A 22,500-nucleotide genomic window follows, 5' to 3' on the forward strand; every position below is an offset into this window, starting at 1 on the left:
AGATATTATTTTTATTTTTTTTTTTTTTTTAAAGTGGTAAAAGCAACTTTGGGTTGTGGCATATGATTTTTTTTTTTTTTTTATCCAAAATTATTGTTAAAATAATTTATACTAATTTTTTTTTAAAAAAAAAAAAATTTTATTTAAAATTATAGCTGGTCAAGAACGTTTCCAATCATTAGGTGTTGCTTTCTATCGTGGTGCTGATTGTTGTGTATTATGTTATGATGTCAATGTTGCCAAAACATTTGAAAATCTTGATTCATGGAGAGATGAATTTTTAATTCAAGCTGGTCCACGTGATCCAGATAATTTCCCATTCGTCGTTTTAGGTAACAAAATCGATTTAGAGAATCAACGTGTTGTTTCACAAAAGAGAGCAGCATCATGGTGTCAAAGCAAAGGTAACATTCCATACTTTGAAACTTCTGCCAAAGAAGCCATCAATGTTGAACAAGCTTTCCAAACCATTGCTAGAAATGCTATTAAATTAGAAGATGGTTTAGTTTTCCCAATTCCAACTAATATTCAAGTCATTCCAGAACCACAACCAGCTAAATCAGGTTGTTGTTAAATTAATATTTCATAAAAATAAATAATAATAATAAAAAAAAAAATAAAAAAAATAAAATAATTGTAATCAAAAGTCTTTTTAATAAATGATAATAATGGTGATGATGATAATGATGTTTAATAAAGAGATTAAAGTCTTTTTAATAAATGATAATAATGGTGATGATGATGATGATGATGTTTAATAAAGAGATTAAAATATTTAAAAAAATTATTACCCATTTTATTTGATTTTATGAATTGTTATAATCATAAAAAATATATATATAATTAAATAATATATTATATATATATATTTTTTTTTAGAATATACAAAGATTAATACTTTTTTTTATGAAATAAATAATATAAATTATAAAAAATATTAAAACAAAAAAAAATTTAATAAAATAAATAATTTTTTTTTTTTTTTTTATTATTATTACCCTTTTAAGTGAAAAATTTTACCCTTTTTGCCATTGCCCAATAAAGCACAAAATAAAATAAAAAAATCAATCAATAATAAAAAAAAAAAACAGGGTAAAAATGATGAGATTTTGTAATAATATTTTTAATAATTTTAATTATCTTGCACAATTTTTTTCCAAAGAAAAGAAAAATGGTAAAATAAAAATAATTAAATCCTCATCACAAAAAATAAAAAAAAAAAAAACCTAGTCACTGAGGTCAGCATTTGAATTTTTTGTCTTTATAAGAATTTTTTTTTTTTTTTTTCCATACATTATTATATTTTTATTTATTTTTTCTTATTTTTTTTTAATTTTTTAATTTTTTATTTTTTTATTTTTTAATTTTTTAATTTTTTATTTTTTTTTTTTATTTTTATTTTTATTTTTTATTTAACTACAACAAATCATATATGTATAAAATATAATAATAATTAAATTTATAAATTCATTGTATAAAAAAAAAATCAAAAGAAGAAAAAAAAAAAAAAAAAAAAAAAAAAAAAAAAAAAAAAAAAAAAAATACACAAACAAAAATAAAAATTAAAAATGTTTTATAAATATAATGCTTGGGATCCCAAGTTAATTATAGGACAGATTTTATCAATACAATGTTTATATTATATATTATTAGCAGGTATATTATACCTGTTAGATTCAATGTTTTCATCATCCTTATCATTAGAACAAATGTTTGAATATCAATCAATCAATACTCATTCTCAAAGTGGTAGAGTTGTTATGACTGCTTTTTTAATTAATTCATTATTTGGGTAAATATTAATAATAGCAATAACCACGTAAATATAATTATAGAAACTAATTCAATTATTATTATTATTATTATTATTATTATTATTATTATTATTATTATTATTATTATTATTATTATTATTATTATTATTATTATTATTATTATTATTATTATTTAGTTCATTTTGTTTAAAATATATAGTGGAACGATCAAAGAAATGTTTAGATCATTCAGCTACAGTTACATTTATACATTTTATTATAGTTTGGATTGTTTCAGGATTCCCAAAGACAGTAGTTTGGTGGGCAATTCAATTGATTGGTATGGTTATAATGGCAATGATTGGTGAATATTTATGTATGCGTAAAGAGTTAATGGATATACCATTACAAAGAGGAAAAGATTTAGATTCAACTCCAATCACAATTCCACCATCACCTCATACTTCATCACCAATTATGAATCCAAAAAATAATAGTAATGGAAATAGTGGAAGTAATAATAATAATAATAATATCTTTAGTAATAGTATAAATAGTAGTGGTGGTAGCAGTAGTAGTATCAACAGTATTGGAAATAGTAATAATCCCTACCAACCAATCGAATTGGAGATTTTAACACATCAAGATAAACAGGATGAACATGATGATTGATAATCAATTTAAAAAAAAAAAAAAAAATAAAAAAAATTAAAAAAATAAAAAAAATAAAAACAAGATCGTACAATTGTAAATATATAATATATAATAAATTAGGGAAAAACTATAGTAATTTTAATTTTTTAATTTTTTAATTTTTTTTATTTATTTTTTTTTATTTTTTTTTTTTTTTTTTTTTTTTGGAAAAGCAATCAAAAGATCAAAAAACCATTTTTTATTATATTATTTTTATTTTTATTTTTTTTTTTTTTTGATTAAATTATTTTTTTTATTTTTTTAATTTTGCGAAAAAAAAAAAAAAAAAAAAAAATGAAACTCAATTTCATTTTATATTTTTAGAGAACAATAAACTTCAAAAACATTTATTGTTTTTGTTTTTCCAAAAACATTAAAACACACCACATCAACATAGACCCCCCCTCCACTTCTCCCATAACACAAAATATAAAAATTAAAGAAGATGTCAATTAAAACGCTAACATTATATAATTTTAATACCAGTTATTCATTTGGTAAAGAGGAGAAAAAAGAAAAAGAACAATCACTTACATCAAAATTAGCACGTTTAAAAGATTCTTATGAAAAAGAAGGATTAAGAAAAGCAGTAGAGGGTATCATTATTATTCATGATCATGGTCATCCTCATATATTACTTTTACAAGATAATAATTATTTTAAATTGTATGTATATTTTTACAAAAAATAAAATCTATAAATAATTCAATTCAATTCAATTTATAATTATACTAACCATATATGGTTAACATATATATATATATATATAGACCGGGAGGTAAACTTAAACCAGGAGAAAATGAAATTGATGGACTTATAAGAAAATTAACAAAAAAACTATCACCAACAGGTACTCCTGTATCAGATGCACCTTGGGAGGTATGATAATTTATTTTATTATTTTTTAATTTTTACTACTATCATTTTTATACTAATATTTTTTAATTTAATTTAATTTAATTTAATTTATTTAATTTATTTAATTTTTAAAGATTGGTGATCATGTTTCAACATGGTGGAGACCAAATTTTGAACCATCCCTTGTATGTATAATTTACTTTTTTTTTTTTTTAAACCCCAAATTTAAGATTAATAAGAAAATCTAATTTTCGTTTTTTTATTATTTTTTTTATAGTTTCCATATATTCCTTCTCATATAACTAAACCAAAAGAATGTAAAAAACTATTTGTTGTTACCCTTCCTGAAAAATGTAAGTAAAAAAAAAAAAACAATATTTAAGTTTTGGTTACTAATTTACATCATCATTAATATGAAAAAAATAGGTAAATTTGCTGTTTCAAATAATTTAAGTTTAATTGCTGTGTCACTTTATGAAATTTATAATAATTCTCAAAGATATGGTGCTGTAATTTCAAGTATTCCTGCACTCATTAGTAGATATACTTTCGTTTATCTCAATGTAGATTAGATATAACCAAAAAAAAAAATAAAAAAATAAAAAATGATAAAAAATAAAAATAATAAAAATATATATATATAAAAAACAACAGAATGAATGTAATCATTCTGTTTTTTGATTTTTTTTTTTTAAGTGTCAAATTTAAATGTTTTTATTGTCAATAAAATATTATTTTCACCTTTTTTTTTTTTATTGATAAAAACACCTAAATTTTTATTTTTAATATTTTAGTAAATTGGATTTATTTTTACTTTGAAATAAAATAAAATGAAGTAAAAAATAATTTAATTTATGATCGTTTTATGATTTTTCATTGTGTGTGTTTAAAAATCAAAAAACATTTTGGTTGTAAATTTTTTTTTTTTTTTTTTTTTTTTTTCAATTTTTTTTTATTTTTTTTTTATTTTTTATTTTTTTTATATTTTTTTTTTTTTCATTCATTTTTATTCCTTCACACACAATATATATCGAAAATGACACATTCAGATCAACCATCATTTGGTAAAAAGTTATTCAATGCAGGTGTTTTTGGATCAGTAGGTGGAGCAGTTGTTGCATTCAACAAGACATTCAATCACAGTGTTTTTGTAGATGATCCAAAAAAGTTCATTCAATCATCAAAAGGCTTCTATGGTAAAGCAGTTGGTTCAGGTATTATTGCATGTATGGCTTATACTGGTACCAAACACGTTTTAGAACAAGCTCGTGGTACTGAAGATTATTTAAATAATACTGCTGGTTCAATTGTAACTGCTTTTTGTTTAGGTGCTTTCAGTAAGTAATTTTATTTGTTTTTTTTGTTTCTTCTCTCTTTCTCTCTTAAAGTTTTCAACTTTTTATTATTATTATTATTATTATTTTTATTTTTATTAATTAACTTTTTAAACTTTTTTATAATAATAATAATAATAATAATAATAATAATAATAATAATAATAATAATAATAATAATAATAATAATAATAATAATAATAAAAATAATAATAATAATAATAATAATATTAATAATTAATTTTTAGCCAATTCATTAAAAGTTGGTGTTAGATCAGGTCTTCTTTTAATTCCACTTACCATTCTTACTGATATGATCAATACTGAAATGAATTCATCACAAAATCTTATTGATTCTAGATATGACACCCAAGGAAAAGCAAAACTTGTCATTCATAATAAAATGGAAGAATTAAATGCACAAAACTAGAAATAATAACAATAGTAATAATAATAACAATAATTAATAATAATAATATACTTTAAATACAAACAATCGCACGATAAGATTGTAAAAGGAAAAAAAGAATCAAATCACGAAAAAAAAAAAAAAAAAAAACAAATCACGTTATCAAGAACCATATACTACTTTTTTAATATAAACGTAGAAAGAAAACTAAAAACCTAAAAAAAAAACAAATAAAAAAATATAAAATTGTAAAAACAAAATTAAAAAAAAATAAAAAAAAATATCTAATTATATGTTTACAATAATCTTGGGGAAAAAAAAAAAAAAAAAAAAAGGAAAAAGAAAATGTTACTTAAACTAAAAATTTTTTTTTATTTTTTATTTTTTTTTTTTTTAATATTTAAATGTAGTCTTTTTTTAATCCTTTTCATTTTACCTGTTTCTTCTTTTTTTTTTTTCTTTTTTTTTTTTTTCCTGATTTGTTTTTTTTTTTTTTTTTTTTTTCTTTTCCTGACTTGTTTTTTTTTATTTTTTTTTTTTTATTAAATTAATTTAACCAGAGAAAGAAATTGAACTTCTAATTTCAGTTTTTGGTAAAAAACGGATTAAATTTAATTTTTGGTCAAATTGACAAATTTCTTTTAAATTTTTATCCAAATTATTTTCAATATGACTGAGTATTGATTTATTATTTCTGTCACCAACTAAAGCAGTTTTCATATCGACATAAATTTCTTTAACTTCATTTTCCTCATCCAAATGTTTAATTACCCAACAGAATGGATGATTTTGACTAAATTGAACTAAAAATCTTACTGCTATATTATTATTATTATTATTATTTACTCCACCATTTGTAGGTGATGGTGTTAATAATAACTCTTTTACTTTTTCATTTGTAATAAATAAAAATATCATTCCTAAATTCCAAAGATCCATTGCATTCTTTTGATATTTAATAACTTTAAAAACTGGTGATAAAATTGAAATAAATGAATCAAATTCTTCATTTGTAATTTTATTTTCTTTTTTTTTTTTTATTATTATTATTAAAATTAATTAATATTAGTAAAAGTGGAAAAAAAGTGGGAAAAAAAAAAAAAGATAATATTTACCAGCAATTTGATTTAATAAATTTTGTAAAGGTTCATTTGGTAATAATTGATATTGTTGAACTAAATTTTTTCTAATATTTAAACAAATTGGAAAGAATTTTTGAAGTGTTTTAATAACACGATGATGAGTAACTTGATTAAATAAATATGGTTGTTTTTCTTGTTTTTCTTGTTTTTGTTTTTGTTGTTCTTGCTCTTGTTGTTGTTGTTGTTGCTGTTGTTGAAGCTTATCAGCATCCTCTAATGATAATGAATGTAAACTATGAGTGTTGCTGTTATTTTCTTGATTGTTTGATATTAATAATGGTACAGTGTCTTTATACTATTTATTTTTTTAAAAAAAAAATAATAGATTAGTTTATAATTATTATTTTTTTTTTTTTTTTTTTTTTTTTTTTTTTTTTAATAATTGACAAAACTTACTAAAAATATTTCATCTTTTAATAATTGACAAAAATGATCAACCCATTGGGAATCATTTGCAAATACTATGAATCTCTCAGAGTAATTTGTTTCAATTGTAAATTGTTCTTTGGTGATTTTATGAATTAAGCAAATTGAAAATTTCAATGAAGAAAATTGTGTTGTTGCTTTTACACATTTTAATGCTGTCTTACCGCTATATTTATTATTCTCAATTGGGAATAAATCAAATGTATGATGTTCAAATAAATCTGATTTTTCATTATTACTTAAACTTAATGGTGATGTATTTCCATTATTATTATTATCATTTTCATTATTTCCATTCTGTATATTATTATTATTGTTATTATTATTACTATTACTATTACTATTATTATTATTATTATTATTATTATTATTATTATTATTATTATTACTATTATTATTATTATTATTATTATTATTATTATTATTATTATTATTGTTTATATTATTATTTATATTATTACTATTATCGATACTATTTAAATTACCTATATTATTATTATTATTATTATTGTTTATATTATTATTTATATTATTATTTATATTATTTACATTATTATTTATATTACTATTTATATTATTATTATTATTTATATTATTATTATCATTTTCATTTGAATGGTTCGGTGATAAAGAAGTATTTATAATATTATTTGTAATTGGTATAATTGTACTATTTTGACCAATACTATTGATAGTTTGAGCAGAAGAATGTACTTTTAATTTTGAATAAGTGTATGGAAAGTTTGAAGTTGTGAGCATTTCAATTATTAATTCATCAGGTTGCATTTGTTTATGTCTTTTAAGCATACCAGGGAATGGTTGTCTAGCAAATACCAATACTGCACTAGAATTACCATCGATAAGATCTAAAGATGAATTGAAATCTTTTGGAGATGTTGTTGAGAATCCAATTGAAAATCGGTCCAATTCTTTCAATAAAATTGATAAATGTTTTGAAAGGTTATGTAAATCTAATAATTTCAATTGTAATGAATGTGTAATAACAAATTCGAATCCAGTGACTAATTGAATTATTGAATCCCATAATGTTTTTATAATTGTAATGGTTTGAGTTATCTCTTGAATAAGTAATGCACAAACTTGTGTAATATGTTGTGACTGTTGTTCAAATATAAATTCAGTTGGAAAATCTGAATCAATTAATTTACTATTATTATTATTATTATTTTCATTTTTGTCTAATTGTTGTTGTTGTTGTTGTTGCTGTTGTTGTTTCTCTTCATATTCTTTCATTTGATTTTTTAAACTTATACCTTGTAAAATTAATCTATTTTGTTTTGCAATAAAATTTGAACATAATAATTTTAACTCTTTTGATTTTTTACTATAATAGTCATGTTCTTCTTTCATGAAACCATCAATTGTAATTGCAGATGATTGCTCCGATAATAATTGTTTTTGTTTTATTTCTGATTGAATTCTATGTTTGGCAAGTTCTTCAACCAATAATAATGGTTGAAGTTGTTGTAGTAATTCATCTGACATTTTATAATAATAATAATATATAAATATTTTTTTATGTAAAAAAATAAAAATATATATATCTCTAAATGTGAGAAATTAAAAATAAAAAAAAAATGTAAAAAAAGAAAAAAAAAAAAAATTTTCTCTCACCCCCTATGAGACCAAAAACCCGAAAAAAAAAAAACCATTTTTTTAATAAAAAATAAAAATAAAAAAAAATAAAAAAAAATAATCTTATTAAAATAAATAAAAAAAAAATACTATTATAGGAATTTTGAGATCTTATTTAGTTAATTATAAAATAAAATAATAATTTTTAAAAAAAAAAAAAAAAAAACATTAATTAAAAAAAAAAAAAAAAAAAATATCCTAATCAAAAAAAAACATTAATTAAAAAAAAAAAAAAAATTTAATAATAAAAAATTAAAATTATTTTTAGTTTAAACAATATTCCTTTTTTTTTTTTTTTTTGGAATATATAATGAAATCAAGATATATTTTTAGTAATAGTTTTAGTTTAATCAAAATAATAATAGAAAAAAAAAAAAAAAAAAAAAAAAAAAAAAAAAAAAAAAAAAAAAAAAATTAAAAATAAATAAAATTTATTTACTCACAGAAAAAAAACGAGCTTTTTAAAAAAGTTTTCGTTTTGTCATTTTTTTTTTTTAATTTATTTTTATTTTTAATTTTTTATTTATTATCATCTCTCAATTGAAAAAAAAAAAAAAAATTTATTATTATTATTTTATTATTAATAAATAATAAATAATAAATAATAAATATGGCAGTTAGTAAAAATATAAAATCAAATGTTTCTACACATGTAACAAAGAAAGCAACTAAAAAAACTACAAATAATGGTGAAGAATCAAAAACTGTTAAAAAAGCAGTCAATAATAAATTATTATCTGATGAAATCAATGAAATTTTACATAGTTCAGAGAATATAAAGAAATCAATTGATCCAGAATCCATGGATTATTTTGGTGATTCAGCAAAAGTATCGAAATCTGATGAAAATTTTGGTGAAATTGAAGATGATAAGTATGTACATATTTTTCCCTTTTTTTTTTTATAAAAATTATAATTAGCTAATTATTTATTACTATTATTATTATTATTATTATTATTATTATTATTATTATTATTATTATTATTATTATTATTATTATTATTATTATTATTATTATTATTATTATTATAGTCGAGGTACAAGATTAAAGGGTGATATTCCAACAGAATTCACATCTGGTAAATATTCAGGTAAAAAATCATCAAGAAAAGATAATGATATGGAAGAAGATGATGAACTTGATCAAGATAATGAATATGATATTTTTGGTGGTGATAAACAAGATGATGATGATGGTGATGATGACAACAGTGAGGATTTAGATGATGCTTTTGATTTTCAAGATAAACAAGATGATGATGATGATGATGATGACAAAGAAGATGATGATGAAGATGATGATGATGATGAAAATGTTGTAGTATCATCAAATATTGATAGAGCTGATATGTTATTTAAAAAATTACAAAAACAAGAAAAGGAAGAAGAAAAACAACCAAAATTAGTTGGTCACACAAATGAAGCTGATGAAATGGAAAAAGCTCAAAATACAAAGAATCAAACTGTAAATAATATATTATTTTATTTATTTATTCATTTATTTATTTATTGAATTATTTAATTGACTCAATTTAATTATTATTATTATTATTATTATTATTATTATTATTATTATTATTATTATTATTATTATTATTATTATTATTATTATTATTTTAGGCATTATATAATGAATTTTTAACAACTAGAATTTTATTACAAAAAACTATAAATTGTGCAAATAAATTACCAAAACCAAAAATATATAAAGAATTTTTAGAATTAAATGATGAATCATTACAAAAGAAATTTAAAGAAACTAAAACAGCATCATGTTTATTAATATCAGAATTATATAATCTTCAATCTGAATTGATTGATTTAAATGATGAAATTCCAAAACAACAACAATCAAAGAAAAGAATTAGACCAGATCAAAGTTTATCAGAGATTTGGAATACCATTGAAGAACAAAATCAAAGATTAGATCAATTTCATAATCAAACAATTACAAAATGGAATAATAGAATTAGCGTTACTTCTTCAATCAATAGTGGTGGTAAAGGTGGAAATAATTTGAAATCACTTAATCAATCAATTTTATCACAAATTCAAAATACATTAAATGATTTTGAAAGATTACAAAAAAGAACAAAATTAAAGAGAACTACATATAGAATTATAGGCGAGAAGCAACAACAACTATCAAGTGCAAATAGTATTGACCAAAATGAAGAAGAAAAAGATGAATATGATGATGAGATTTTCGATGATACAGATTTCTATCAAACTTTATTAAAAGATTTAGAGGCTAATAATAGTGAAGAGAATGAAGTTGGTTCACAATATTGGATTGAAATGAGAAATTTAAAAAAGAAAAAGAAGAAGAAGGTTAATCAAAAAGCATCAAAGGGTAGAATCCTTCGTTATGAAGTTTTCCCAAAACTTGAAAATTTTATGACACCACAATCATTACCAATCCCTGATTGGAATATTGATCAACTTTATCAAAATTTATTTGGTGGTTTAGGAAATGTTAATATTAATTTAAATTAGAGATTTAATTAAAATAAAAAAAAATAAAATAAATAAAAATAAAATAAAATAATAAAAAAAAAAAATCAATTGCTTATTTAATTTTTTTTTTGATTTTTGATTTTTTAATTGTTTTTTTTTTTTTTTAGGATGTATCAAATAAATAAAAAGAAAAAAAAAAAAAAAAAAAAAAAAAAAAAAAAAAAGGATTGGGAAAAAAAAAAAAAAAAAAAAAAAAAATTTCTCAAAATTTTGTGTCCTTTGACAATAAAAATAAATTGCTTAAACAAAAATTAGTGTTTTTATTTTGTTTTATTTTTATTTTTTATATCTCGATTGATTCAATAAATTTTTTTCCAAAAAAAAAAAAAAAAAAAAAAAAAAAACTTTTTTAAAAAAATAATTAAAGAAAAAATTTAAAAAAAAAAAAAAAATTTTTAAAAAAAAAAAGTAAAAATTCAAAAAAAAAAAAAAAAAAAAAAAAAAAAAAAAAAAAATGCCGAAGTTTTTTTTTTTTTTTTTTTTTTATTTTCAAGACCGACTTCTTCAGACAAAAGTGTACGTTAATTTTATACATATAATTTTTTTTTTTTTTATCATTTTTTTTTTTTTTTTTTATTATTGTTTACTTTATTATTGTTTTTTATAATTTTTTTTTGTCTTATATGTACTTTTTAGACGCACAAAAATAGAAAATTAAAATAAAAAAAGAGTAAAACAAATGGCCTTTGTATTGTGTGTTTTCAAATAGAAAAAAAAAAAAAAATTTATAAATAGAAGTTTATTTTCACCTTTTTTATCTTTTATTTGTTTATTCTTATTTTCTTTTTTTCTTTTTTTTTTTTTTCTTTTTTTTTTTTTCTTAACACACAATACCAAATAATAAAATAAAACTTCAAAAAAAAAAAAAAAAAAAAAAAAAAAAAAAAAAAAATTTTAAATTAAAACCAAATTATTAAAAAGAAAGGAAAATTTAGTTTCTTATACTTTTCACATTTTGTTGGAGGGACTTTGATATAATTTCAACAATCAATTCAATTAGTAATATCAACTGAACTAAAAAAATAAAAAAAATAAAATAAAAAAATAAAAAAAAAAAAAATAAAAAAAAAAAAAAAACCCCAAACCTCATTCTTTTTTACACATATAAAAATAGATACATTTGTGTTGTGCATTCGTTTTTTTTTTTTTTTTTTTTTTTTTTCACAAAAAAAAAAATAAAAATTAATTTAAATTTAATTTTAAATTTATTATTTTTTTCTCACATACGACAAACTAAAAAAAAATAAATTATTAATTTTTAATTTTTTTTTTATTATTATTAAAATTTAAATCACAAACGAAAGAAATAAAACATGTCCGCAAGGTAAATAGAATATGAAAAAACTAGTTTTTTTTTTTTGGCATCCTCTTTATATTTTTTCCTCCATAAAAAAAAAAAAAAAAAGCAAAAAAAAAAAAAGTTATAACAGGAATAAATAAAATAAGCTTCTTTTTTTTTTTTTTTTTTTTTTATCTGAGAGGGGGAGATAAAAAAAAAAAGAGGAAAAAAAAAAAAAAAGAAAAAAAGAAATAAAAATAGAACTCAAAATACTAATCAAGTTTTTTTTTTTTTTTTTTTATATTTAATAAAATAGTAATAAAGATGACCAACTCATGAAAAATGAGTTCGAAAGTACCTACGACAAAATTGTCGATTCATTCGACAATATGGAGCTCCCAAAGGATCTCTTAAGAGGTATCTACTCCTATGGTTTTGAAAAGCCATCAGCCATCCAACAAAGAGCTATCATTCCACTCTCAAAAGGTTTTGATATTATTGCCCAAGCTCAATCTGGTACTGGTAAAACTGCTACCTTCACCGTTGGTATCTTATCTAGAATTGATATTTCAGTCCTCAAATGTCAAGCTCTCATCATTGCCCCAACTCGTGAACTTGCTCAACAAATTCAAAAGGTAAATATTAAATAACCAAGATGACAAATACAGATGACGATGATAACAACGAAACAGATAACTAATAGAAAATCAATTGGTGAATTATGATTAATTTGAAATAATAATAATAATAATAATAATAATAATAATAATAATAATAATAATAATAATAATAAAAATTATAGGTTGTTTTAGCTTTAGGTGAATATTTACACATTAAATCATACGCATGTATTGGTGGTACTAAGATTACTGATGATATTCAAGCCCTCCAAAGTGGTGTACACGTAGTTGTCGGTACCCCAGGTCGTGTCTTTGAAATGTTATCACGTGGTATCATTAATCGTGACACCATTAGAATTTTCTGTCTTGATGAAGCTGATGAAATGTTATCACGTGGTTTCAAGGATCAAATCTATGAAATTTTCAGATTCTTACCAAAGACCATCCAAGTTGGTTTATTCTCTGCCACCATGACTGATGAAACTTTAGGTATCACAAGCAAATTCATGCAAAACCCAGTCAGTATCCTCGTCAAAAAGGATGAATTAACCCTTGAAGGTATTAGACAATTCTACGTCAACGTTGGTGTTGAACAAGGTAAATTTGAAGTTTTAACCGATCTCTACGAAACCCTCTCTATCACTCAATCCGTTATTTTCTGTAACACCCGTAGAAAGGTCGATTGGTTAACAAGCAAAATGACCGAACAAAAATTCACCGTCTCATCAACTCACGGTGACCAAAAGGATCGTGATGGTATCTTACAAGCTTTCCGTTCTGGTGCTACTCGTGTCCTCATCACCACCGATCTCTTAGCTCGTGGTATTGATGTCCAACAAGTATCACTCGTTATCAACTTTGATTTACCAACCAACATTGAAAATTACATTCATCGTATCGGTCGTTCAGGTCGTTTCGGTCGTAAGGGTGTTGCCATCAACTTTATCACTGACGCTGAAAGAGGTCAAATCGATGAATTATCTCGTCATTACAATACCTACATTGCCGAAATGCCACAAGACATTGGAAGTTTCCTCTAAACGAGTTCCAAAAATGGTTTATAGTTCAGTTGGTCCCCATTTGGTGAGGGCCATAGGGTTTATAAATCGACCGCCCCCCTCCCTATCCAATACTCACACCACAACAACATATTTCATCCGCTCATTATAAAAACAACAAAAACTTCAACTCTTTTACACCTCGTTTAATAAAAAAAAAAAAAAAAAAAAATTTAAAAAAAAAAAATATCCTTTGTTATTATTAATAAAAAAAAAAAAAAAAAAAAAAAAAAAAATACTAGAGGGTTTTATTCTATTTCCATTTTTTTTCTTTATTTTGCAATTTCAATGATTATTTATTTTGAATAATTTTAATTTTCCAATTATTAAAAGTATAAAAGTAATATCTTTAACCATTTTGTTTATGTTTAAAAATTCTAAATAGCATCTTTAAATCTTTAGTTGTTCATCCATTTCCAAAAGGTTTATACCCTTTATTAGAATAATTTGATTACAATTTATTATTAATACATTCATTTAAGAATCAAATTTTTTTTTTTTTTTTTTTTTTTTTTTTTTTTTTTTTTTTGGAAATATTATTATTATTTTTCGTTTATAGATTTTGGTATAATAGTTAATTTATTGGATTGGTTATCATAATCCTTTGGATTCTTTTGAAAAAGAATTGAAAATTAGTGTAATCTTTTGATTTTTTTAAGAAGTGTCAATTTAAAAAAAAAAAAAAAAAAAATAATAATATAATATAATCTATCATAAACTAGTTTTAATTGCTGATTTATATTGGTATGTATTTAAAAGTATATTATTCTTTTTGATAGGTTGGGTCAAGGGATATTTTTTTTTTTTTTTGCACTTGGATGGGTGCAAATAATAAATTTCAAACCTTTTTTTTTTTTTTCTTTAATATTTTAATTTTATTATATATATTTTTTTTATTATTAAAAAATATTTAATTTTTGATTGGATTATATTCATTAATAATATCTTTCCAATTTTTTAAATTATAATCAAAAAGTTGATTTGATTTTGGGTGAGGATTTAATAAGAATTGTTCAGCTTCTTCTAAAGTTACTTCCTTTATTGATGGTGATGTTGGTAAATTATTTATAGTTTTTAAAAGGTTATTAATTATATGATCTTTGGATTGATATCTATCTTTTAATTTACAGAGGAATGAAAGGTGGTCTCTATTTTGACGATATTCAGGTATTTTATCAGGCTGTTTCAAACAAGCCATCATATGATCATCTTTAAAATCATATAGAAATGAGGTATGATGTAAAAATTTATGTTTTGAAAATGATTGTGCATTACCTCCAAATTTTTGTTTACCAAATGCATAATCGTTCTCTTGTAATCTAAAATCTAATTGTTCTTGAAAAACATGTTTATAAAATGAATTTGCTGACCAATTCATTATATCTTTTGGATAAATATTACCAACATTAATACTTGTGGTGGTAGTTTCTGTTGTTGTTGTTGTTGTTGTTGATGACATGGTTGGAAATAATTGTTTTAATGTTTCAAATTCGAATAAAATTGAAGTAAATAATGTGTTTTCATCAGCAACTACTGTACCACCACCAGAAAAACGTTTCATTGTTTGAATACCTCTAGATTCGACTTCATCTAAATTCACCAATTTATCAGCTTTGCCTGTGGCTCCAACAATTACTATTGGTTCTGGTGTACCATTATTTATAATTATCCAATTACCTGAATTTGGTGTTCTATATAAAGCTTCTTCAATTTGAAGTTGTTTTAAAATTGGAAATCTATTTAATCGTAATAATCTAATCATCTAATAAATAAATAAATACAATAAAGTAATGATATCGTTTTTTCATATGAAAAAAAAAATAAAAAAAAATAAAAAAAAACAAAAAAAAAAAAATTTAAAAATAAAAAAACTTTTTTAATCTTTTTTTTAATTGATTACTTTTACCTTTTTTTTCTTTTTTATTAATTTAAATTAAAATTTTAATATTAATTGGCCTTTTTTTACCAAATGGAATAATTTTTTATATTTTTTTAAAAAAAAACAAAAAAATATTTATATAAAAAAAAGAAATAAAAAAAATATAAAAAAAAAAAAAAAAAAAATTATAATACCAAATTACTTAAATTCACATTTAAATTCTAAAATATATAAAATCATTATTACAAAATTAAATAATACATTTTTGTTTTTTTAATTTTATAATATTATTTTTTAATTAACCCATAATTTTTTTTTAAACTTGGAAAATAGTTTAATTTTCTTTTTTTTTTTTTTAAAAGTTTCCTTTTTATTTTTTTTTTTTACTTTAAAGGAATACTTTATTTTTAAAAAAACTCAATATTTCTTAGAAAAAAAAAAATCAAAAAAATTTCATTTTTTTTTTTTTAATTAAATTTTTTTTTTTTGTTTCATTTTTTATTTAAACTACAGTTTACAATTAATAAATAAATAAAAATTAAAATGGGTTCTTCATCACAATCACAACCACCACCACAACAACAACAACAACAACAACCACAACCACAACAACAACAACAACAACAACAACAACAACCACCACAACAACAACAACAACAACAACAACAACAACAACAACCACAACAACAACCACAAACACAACCACCACAACAACAACAACAACAGCAACAGCAACAACAACCACAACAACAGCAACAACAACCACAACAACCACCACAAGCCTCCAATTCAAGATTTTCTCCATCCACAAATGATGGTAATGTTGGACCAACACCATCCAATACTGCTACATTGGATGGTATAGCATTTTCAGCCAAATCAGAAAATGCATTTGAAATATCACAAGTATTGAGTGCTATATACAAAGTTGACCCTGAAAAGAGTAAAAAAAAAGATATTCAAAATGTAAGTTCAGAATAGCACAATAAAAACAAAAAATTCTATTTACTTTTATTAACACATTTATTATTATTATTAATAGCAATTTGCAATTTGTAAAATTGCAGAGAATGCATTAACATTTATTGTTGAAGAAGGAAAACATTTCCAAGGTTTAGCAGGTTTTAAAAATACATTTTTTAAAGAATATAATTTTAATGCATCTCCTCAACAAGGTGCTTCAACAGCAGATCAGCAACAACAACAGCAAACATTATTATTCAAAATTAATTTATCAATGTTATTAGATTGTTTAACAATTTTTGGTAATTCAAGTTTTACATCTGTTCAATTCTTATATAAAGGGTATGGTTCACCCTTTATTTTATTATTAGAGGAAATTGGTGGTGGTGTTGAAACACATTGTTCAATTAAAACAATGGATGCAGATGAAATTTTAGAGTTTGATTTACTTACACCTGTATCAAATAAATTATTTATGGAATCAGAGAACCTTTTAGAGGCTTTTGGAGAACTGGATTATACTTCAAACTCTTTAAATATTTTATTAACACCCGAAGCACCTTTCTTTAGATTATCAACCAATGGTCAAATGGGTTCATTCAGAATGGACTATTGTAAAAAGAAATCGGCTGATGATACATTTGAATATCATGACCTTCAAATACCAATTGAATACTCTTTCCCATTATCTCTTATAAAGCCATGTATTAAAGCACTCTCTCTTTCAAAGAAAACTCGTATAAGTCTTACTCAAGGTGGTCTTTTATCATTTCACCATATTATTACGACTGGCCCACAACAACATTTAGTTGAATTCTTTATTTTAGCATCTTCAAATAATTTAGATGAAAATTATTATAATCAAAGTAATAATTTAAATAATCAAAACCAAAGTAATAATAATAACAATAATACTGATAGTAATAATAATATTAATAATAATAATAATAATAATAATAATGTAAATACAAGTAATGATGTTCGTATGGAAGATATGCAATATTAATTAAATGTTAATAAAAAATTGTAAATAGGACTTTTTTTTTGAAAAAAAAAAATAAAAAAAAAAAAAAATAATTAAAAATTCGAGTAAATAAATAAGTATATATACAATATTTTTTTATTTTTTTTTTTTAAAGATTTTAATTTTTTTTTTTTTTAATCAAAAATATTTTTAATTATTATTTTTTTTTTTTTATAATTCTTTATTTAAAAGAATTACCTTTTTTATTTGATTTATTTTGATTAGCATGTGAAAAAGCGAAACCAGTATTAACTTTATCATGTCTTATTGATTTCATCCAAGTTAAGAATTTAATTCTCTTCTTTTTTCTTTTTTCTTGTTGTTGTGGAGATTCAACACCCATTTCTTCGATATCATTGGTCTTTGAAAATTTAGCCAAGTTTTCTTTACTCATAATATCGGATGGTTTACCATAGATTTTCTCGATTTCTTGAACGATTTGATAGTTGTAAGGTTTAACATCTCTTTGGATGTATTTGTAAATGACGTCGGGTGCCAAACAAATGGTTGGTAGCACAGCTATTGATAACCAGAATGATGGACTTGCAAATATTTTATAGGCAACATAATAGATATCACCACTTGAAGTTGAACCAATACCTGGAATTGCAGCTAAAACTGCTACCCAAGCGAACCAAATTAAAATGGAAGCCCAAATTGAGAAATGAGTAATCCAAGTCCAATAACGAGTTTCAAATGCCAACTTAAAGTTTACGGTTATAACCACGAGAATGAAAATATTTTGACCCATTGCCCAAAGGTCCAAAGTGTCACCAGATTCCAATAAAGTACTACCATGACTGTAGAGACCATAAACACCAAAGAAAATAACCACTGAATGAATCCAAGCTTCAACGATCCAAACCCAAAGTACACGTAAATTGAATTCACTATCTTTTTGACCACTTGCATATAGTTGAGGATATTTTTGTGATGATTCAGCAGAGACATCTTGATCAAAGATAGCACAAACAATAATTGGAAGACCAGTGAAAACTACATTGAAAATTGAAATGGACCAAGAATCAAACATTGTTTGAGCAGAGAAGGAATTGTAAATACCAAACCAAAATTGTGTCATTGCAAACACCATATTCTTGTAGAAACAATATAACATAAGTTTACTATTTCTCTTGTAATCCCAACGACCATGTACAACCAATAAACGATAGAGGAAACTAAATTGTGCAATCGAATAATCGGATGCCATAACTGCTTGCATACCCTCATGACCACTAATACCAATACCAATGTGAGCTGCTTGAATCATAGAAACATCGTTTGCACCATCACCAATTGCCAATGTAACGGCACGTAATGTATCACGAACCATTTTAACAACTTGAGCTTTTTGAAGTGGAGTGGTACGACAACAAATAACAGATTTACAATTGGCAGCCAATTCAAGGAAAACCGATTTCAATTCGCCTTCCAAGGCAAAGTTTAGACATGAACCTTCGACAACCAATGCAAAGCCAGAGTTTTGATGATTTTCGGCATCATCACTAAAGTAAGCATCGATAGCACCTTGAATTTGATTGTGTACATCCTCTTGATTACTACCATTCAAAATGATAATCCTCATATCCGATGTTAAAAGATGACATGAGAAACCAATGTTGATGGCAGTTTCTTGTTTATCACCAGTGAGTACCCAAATTTTAATGTTTGCTTTAATGAGATTTGCAATTGCTTGTGGTACACCCTCTTGAAGTTTATCTTCAATAGCGGTTGAACCAATCAGACTGAGATTACGTTCAATCAATTCACTAACTTTGTCAACTTTCATATCACGATCTTGAATGGAGATTGCAGCTTCTTTGTAGAGTTCATTCCATTGTTGATAATCTTCCTCCTCGAGGTAAGTGTAGGCAAGACATAAAGTTCTAAGACCATCTGCAGCAAAATCTTGAAGAAACTCTAGTGTGATTGAATAAAGTTCCTCTTGATCCTTTCTAAGTAATGGAAGTACGGTGGTATCAGCACCTTTACAATAGAGTATGATACGACCTTGTGGATTACGACAAATGACAGACATTCTCTTACGATCACTATTAAATTCTAAAACGTTTAAAACTTCGAATCTTTCAATCTTTCCACGAATATTTACAAGACAACCGGTTGGATCACGATTATAGAAAGCATAACCCAAATTCTTTGCAGCGGAAACCAAGGCAGCCTCATCGGGTGAAGAAGCTTCATAAATGATTTCAGAGTCATCTTTATTTGGACGATCAGGTACGACGGAATGACAAACAGCCAACAAAGTGAGGAATTCATTGATGAGGAAAGATTGTTCGGAATTTTTATCCTCATCCAAGTGAGTGATTATACGACGATCCTTAAAGCCAAACTTTGGATCGGCACCAACTATACCCTCCATTGCGATACCATATGGTTTATTTGAGGAGGCATCATCTTCTCTTTCGACATTACCATAGACCATTTTACCAACAGAACATTTCAAGAAATCCATTTGATTTCTAGTGAGTGTACCAGTTTTATCAGAGAAAATGTATTCGATTTGACCCAACTCTTCACTGAGATTACTTGTACGAGTACGTGCTGGTGTATTTGTTTCAGGATCATACATTTTCACATCCCAACCCACATAAACGGCTTGAGCAACCTTTACCAACTCCAAAGAGACATACAAAGAAATTGGAATCATAACTGCGAAAGCAATCATAAATGAAAAGAGATTGAGAACTGCTTTACGTACATCTTTTTGTTCGAAATCCAAATACCATTGTTTATCGATATTGGTGCTGGTGAGAATGACACTAACAATCATACCAACTACACAAACCACAAACATAATAATGAAAAGATTGATGAGTGCTCTATTGACCAACTTTTCCAAAGTACTTCTTTTCGATGGAGCATCGGTTGAATTTTGCATCAATTTGGTATCCTCACCAGTGTAAACCACTGCACCATAAATCCATTCCGTATTTCTAAGGACACAACCTCTTAACAATGTTTGTGTATTATTCAATGGATGCTTTTGGCTATCGTCGGTCATTTGAATTGCACCATTGTAAACGTAAATGACATTGTTTGGATGTTCACATTCTATATTACCTCTGAAATGCGCTAAATCCTCTTCGGATCTTAAAATTTCAAATGTTTGTGGAATGGCTTGACGTTGTTTCAAATTGGTTTCACCATCTAAATTACTAGTTTCAATATAACAAACACCATGTTGTTCAGAGGAATTTAAAACTACTAAATCTGCTGGGAATCTTTCACCCTTATTAACTTGACAAATATCTCCAACTTTTACTTGTTTCCATGGTACAATTTCAAATTTACCATTTCTTAAAATTCTACAATCTAAATTATTAACTGTTTTATCTGATAAATTTCTTTTCTATAATAAATAAGAATAAAAAAAAAAAAAAACATTAATATTATTTATTAATTTTATTTTTTTAAAAAATAAATTATAAAAAAAAAAAAACACTTACAATATCTTCAATACCTTCTTTAACTGCAGTTACAGCTAATACAAAAATTAAAGGTATCCAAGTTGTATAAGCATTAACTGGTGAGATACCTGGAATTAATTGAATGACTGCAATTACAAGAAAATAGAAATTTGCAGCTCTTCTAAATTGTTCGTATAAATTCTTTGGTATGAATGACCATGGTGTATATTTTGTTGTGGAGATTTTATTATGAATAAATTTGAATGGTATATTTCTTTCTGGTTGATTTATGAAAATGTTTCTACTACTACCTATATATTTCTTCTTTTTAACTTTTTTCAATGCCTTTGGCTTCTTTTTGGGTTTATTTGAACGTAATGATGATGATTTCGTTGACTTTCTTGCTGCACCACTTGATATGGTTGATGATGGTGCTCTGCTTAAACTTGATGGTGGAGAATATTGATCCTCCCCTATATTATTATTACTACTATTATTACTTTTATGTAATGGTGATATGGTTTGTAATGATGGCTTTGAGTTACTACCACCAGCGCCACTACTACTACTACCACTTGGTGCGGCTGAGTCTACCAATGGTATATCTGTATATTGTTGATTTTCCATTGTAGGACTCTTTTTACCACTATCTAAAATCCAACCTAAATTAGATTCTTTTAATTATAAATTTGTTTTTTAAAAAAAAAAAAAAATGTTATTATATTATAGTTTTTTTTTTTTTTTTTTTTTTATGAAAAAAATAATAATATGTGGTATATATTACAAATAAAAAAAAAACAAAATTGAAAAAAAGAAAAAAAAAAAAAAAAAAAAAAATTTATTGTATGTGTGTTTAATTAAATAAATTTAATTATGTATTTAGTCTGAGGTAAGCGAGAATTTGCGTGAAAGTGTGTGTGTGTCTATGTGAGTGGGTAAAAAAAATAAAAAAAAATAAAAATAAAAAATTATTTATTTTTTAATTTTTAAAAAAAAAAAAATAAAAAATTTACCAACAAACTTATCGTTGTTGTTTGTATGACAATAAGGTATGTCTTTATATAATAGGTTATGACAATATTTATTATTATTGTTATTATTATTATTTTTTTTTTTTTTTTATTTTTATTTTTATATTTTTTTTTTTTTTTATTATACGAAAATTTTAAAATAATAATGATAGAATAAATTTATAAAAATATTACAATTATATATACGATGGTTTTATTTGCTCTTTTTGATTTGTTTATAATAACCTTTTAAAATAAAAAAATATCAAAATAAAATTTTGAAAAGGGTTTTTTTTGAAAAATTGATTTTTTTTTTTTTCTAACCAACTTTTTTTTTAATTTTTTATTTTTTTATTTTTTATTTTATTTTTTATTTTATTTTTTTATTTTATTTTTATTATTTTTTATTATTTTTTATTATTTTTATCCTTTATTATTTTTTAATA

At 23.0% G+C, this 22,500-nt stretch overlaps 10 protein-coding genes across 10 annotated transcripts in view; 7 read left to right on the plus strand and 3 right to left on the minus strand.

The window, feature by feature from the left end:
• The window catches only part of rab7A (Rab GTPase), a gene marked incomplete at both ends in the record, with an annotated part of 1,246 nt that extends 672 nt beyond the window's left edge, over window positions 1–574 (plus strand). Inside the window, one exon of the mRNA XM_640819.2 lies at window positions 156–574. Within this exon, the coding sequence (XP_645911.1) occupies window positions 156–574 (419 nt within the window). The remainder of the gene's footprint in view (window positions 1–155) is intronic.
• A 994-nt stretch (window positions 575–1,568) lies between these two features.
• DDB_G0269368 (hypothetical protein) lies at window positions 1,569–2,426 on the plus strand (the record flags this gene model as incomplete). The annotated part of the gene is made up of 2 exons (XM_640820.1): window positions 1,569–1,792; window positions 1,952–2,426. 2 exons carry the CDS (start codon window positions 1,569–1,571, stop codon window positions 2,424–2,426), a joined length of 699 nt encoding a protein of 232 aa, XP_645912.1.
• A 466-nt stretch (window positions 2,427–2,892) lies between these two features.
• DDB_G0269370 (NUDIX hydrolase family protein) lies at window positions 2,893–3,877 on the plus strand (the record flags this gene model as incomplete). Its single annotated transcript, XM_640821.1, has 5 exons — window positions 2,893–3,113; window positions 3,218–3,326; window positions 3,440–3,490; window positions 3,583–3,658; window positions 3,732–3,877. The coding sequence occupies 5 exons, from the start codon at window positions 2,893–2,895 to the stop codon at window positions 3,875–3,877; spliced, it is 603 nt and encodes a 200-aa protein (XP_645913.1).
• A 464-nt stretch (window positions 3,878–4,341) lies between these two features.
• Window positions 4,342–5,069, plus strand: DDB_G0269372 (hypothetical protein; the record flags this gene model as incomplete). The annotated part of the gene is made up of 2 exons (XM_640822.1): window positions 4,342–4,642; window positions 4,888–5,069. The coding sequence occupies 2 exons, from the start codon at window positions 4,342–4,344 to the stop codon at window positions 5,067–5,069; spliced, it is 483 nt and encodes a 160-aa protein (XP_645914.1).
• Window positions 5,070–5,600: 531 nt separating this feature from the next.
• Window positions 5,601–8,122, minus strand: DDB_G0269374 (hypothetical protein; the record flags this gene model as incomplete). The annotated part of the gene is made up of 3 exons (XM_640823.1): window positions 5,601–6,073; window positions 6,164–6,485; window positions 6,587–8,122. The coding sequence occupies 3 exons, from the start codon at window positions 8,120–8,122 to the stop codon at window positions 5,601–5,603; spliced, it is 2,331 nt and encodes a 776-aa protein (XP_645915.1).
• Window positions 8,123–8,882: 760 nt separating this feature from the next.
• On the plus strand, window positions 8,883–10,769 carry DDB_G0270496 (TRAUB family protein; the record flags this gene model as incomplete). Its single annotated transcript, XM_640824.2, has 3 exons — window positions 8,883–9,145; window positions 9,306–9,738; window positions 9,894–10,769. 3 exons carry the CDS (start codon window positions 8,883–8,885, stop codon window positions 10,767–10,769), a joined length of 1,572 nt encoding a protein of 523 aa, XP_645916.2.
• Window positions 10,770–12,103: 1,334 nt separating this feature from the next.
• On the plus strand, window positions 12,104–13,729 carry ifdA (DEAD/DEAH box helicase domain-containing protein; the record flags this gene model as incomplete). The annotated part of the gene is made up of 3 exons (XM_640825.1): window positions 12,104–12,114; window positions 12,386–12,704; window positions 12,872–13,729. The coding sequence occupies 3 exons, from the start codon at window positions 12,104–12,106 to the stop codon at window positions 13,727–13,729; spliced, it is 1,188 nt and encodes a 395-aa protein (XP_645917.1).
• Window positions 13,730–14,657: 928 nt separating this feature from the next.
• DDB_G0269376 (hypothetical protein) lies at window positions 14,658–15,509 on the minus strand (the record flags this gene model as incomplete). The annotated part of the gene is made up of 1 exon (XM_640826.1): window positions 14,658–15,509. One exon carries the CDS (start codon window positions 15,507–15,509, stop codon window positions 14,658–14,660), a length of 852 nt encoding a protein of 283 aa, XP_645918.1.
• Window positions 15,510–16,169: 660 nt separating this feature from the next.
• rad1 (checkpoint clamp complex protein) lies at window positions 16,170–17,595 on the plus strand (the record flags this gene model as incomplete). The annotated part of the gene is made up of 2 exons (XM_640827.1): window positions 16,170–16,592; window positions 16,669–17,595. 2 exons carry the CDS (start codon window positions 16,170–16,172, stop codon window positions 17,593–17,595), a joined length of 1,350 nt encoding a protein of 449 aa, XP_645919.1.
• A 199-nt stretch (window positions 17,596–17,794) lies between these two features.
• The window catches only part of DDB_G0269380 (P-type ATPase), a gene marked incomplete at both ends in the record, with an annotated part of 5,004 nt that continues 298 nt past the window's right edge, over window positions 17,795–22,500 (minus strand). The window contains 2 exons of the mRNA XM_640828.1: window positions 17,795–20,986; window positions 21,084–21,718. Of these exons, the coding sequence (XP_645920.1) occupies window positions 17,795–20,986; window positions 21,084–21,718 (3,827 nt within the window). The remainder of the gene's footprint in view (window positions 20,987–21,083; window positions 21,719–22,500) is intronic.

The sequence above is a fragment of the Dictyostelium discoideum genome (assembly GCF_000004695.1).
Source record: "Dictyostelium discoideum AX4 chromosome 1 chromosome, whole genome shotgun sequence".
Lineage (NCBI taxonomy): Eukaryota > Evosea > Eumycetozoa > Dictyosteliales > Dictyosteliaceae > Dictyostelium > Dictyostelium discoideum.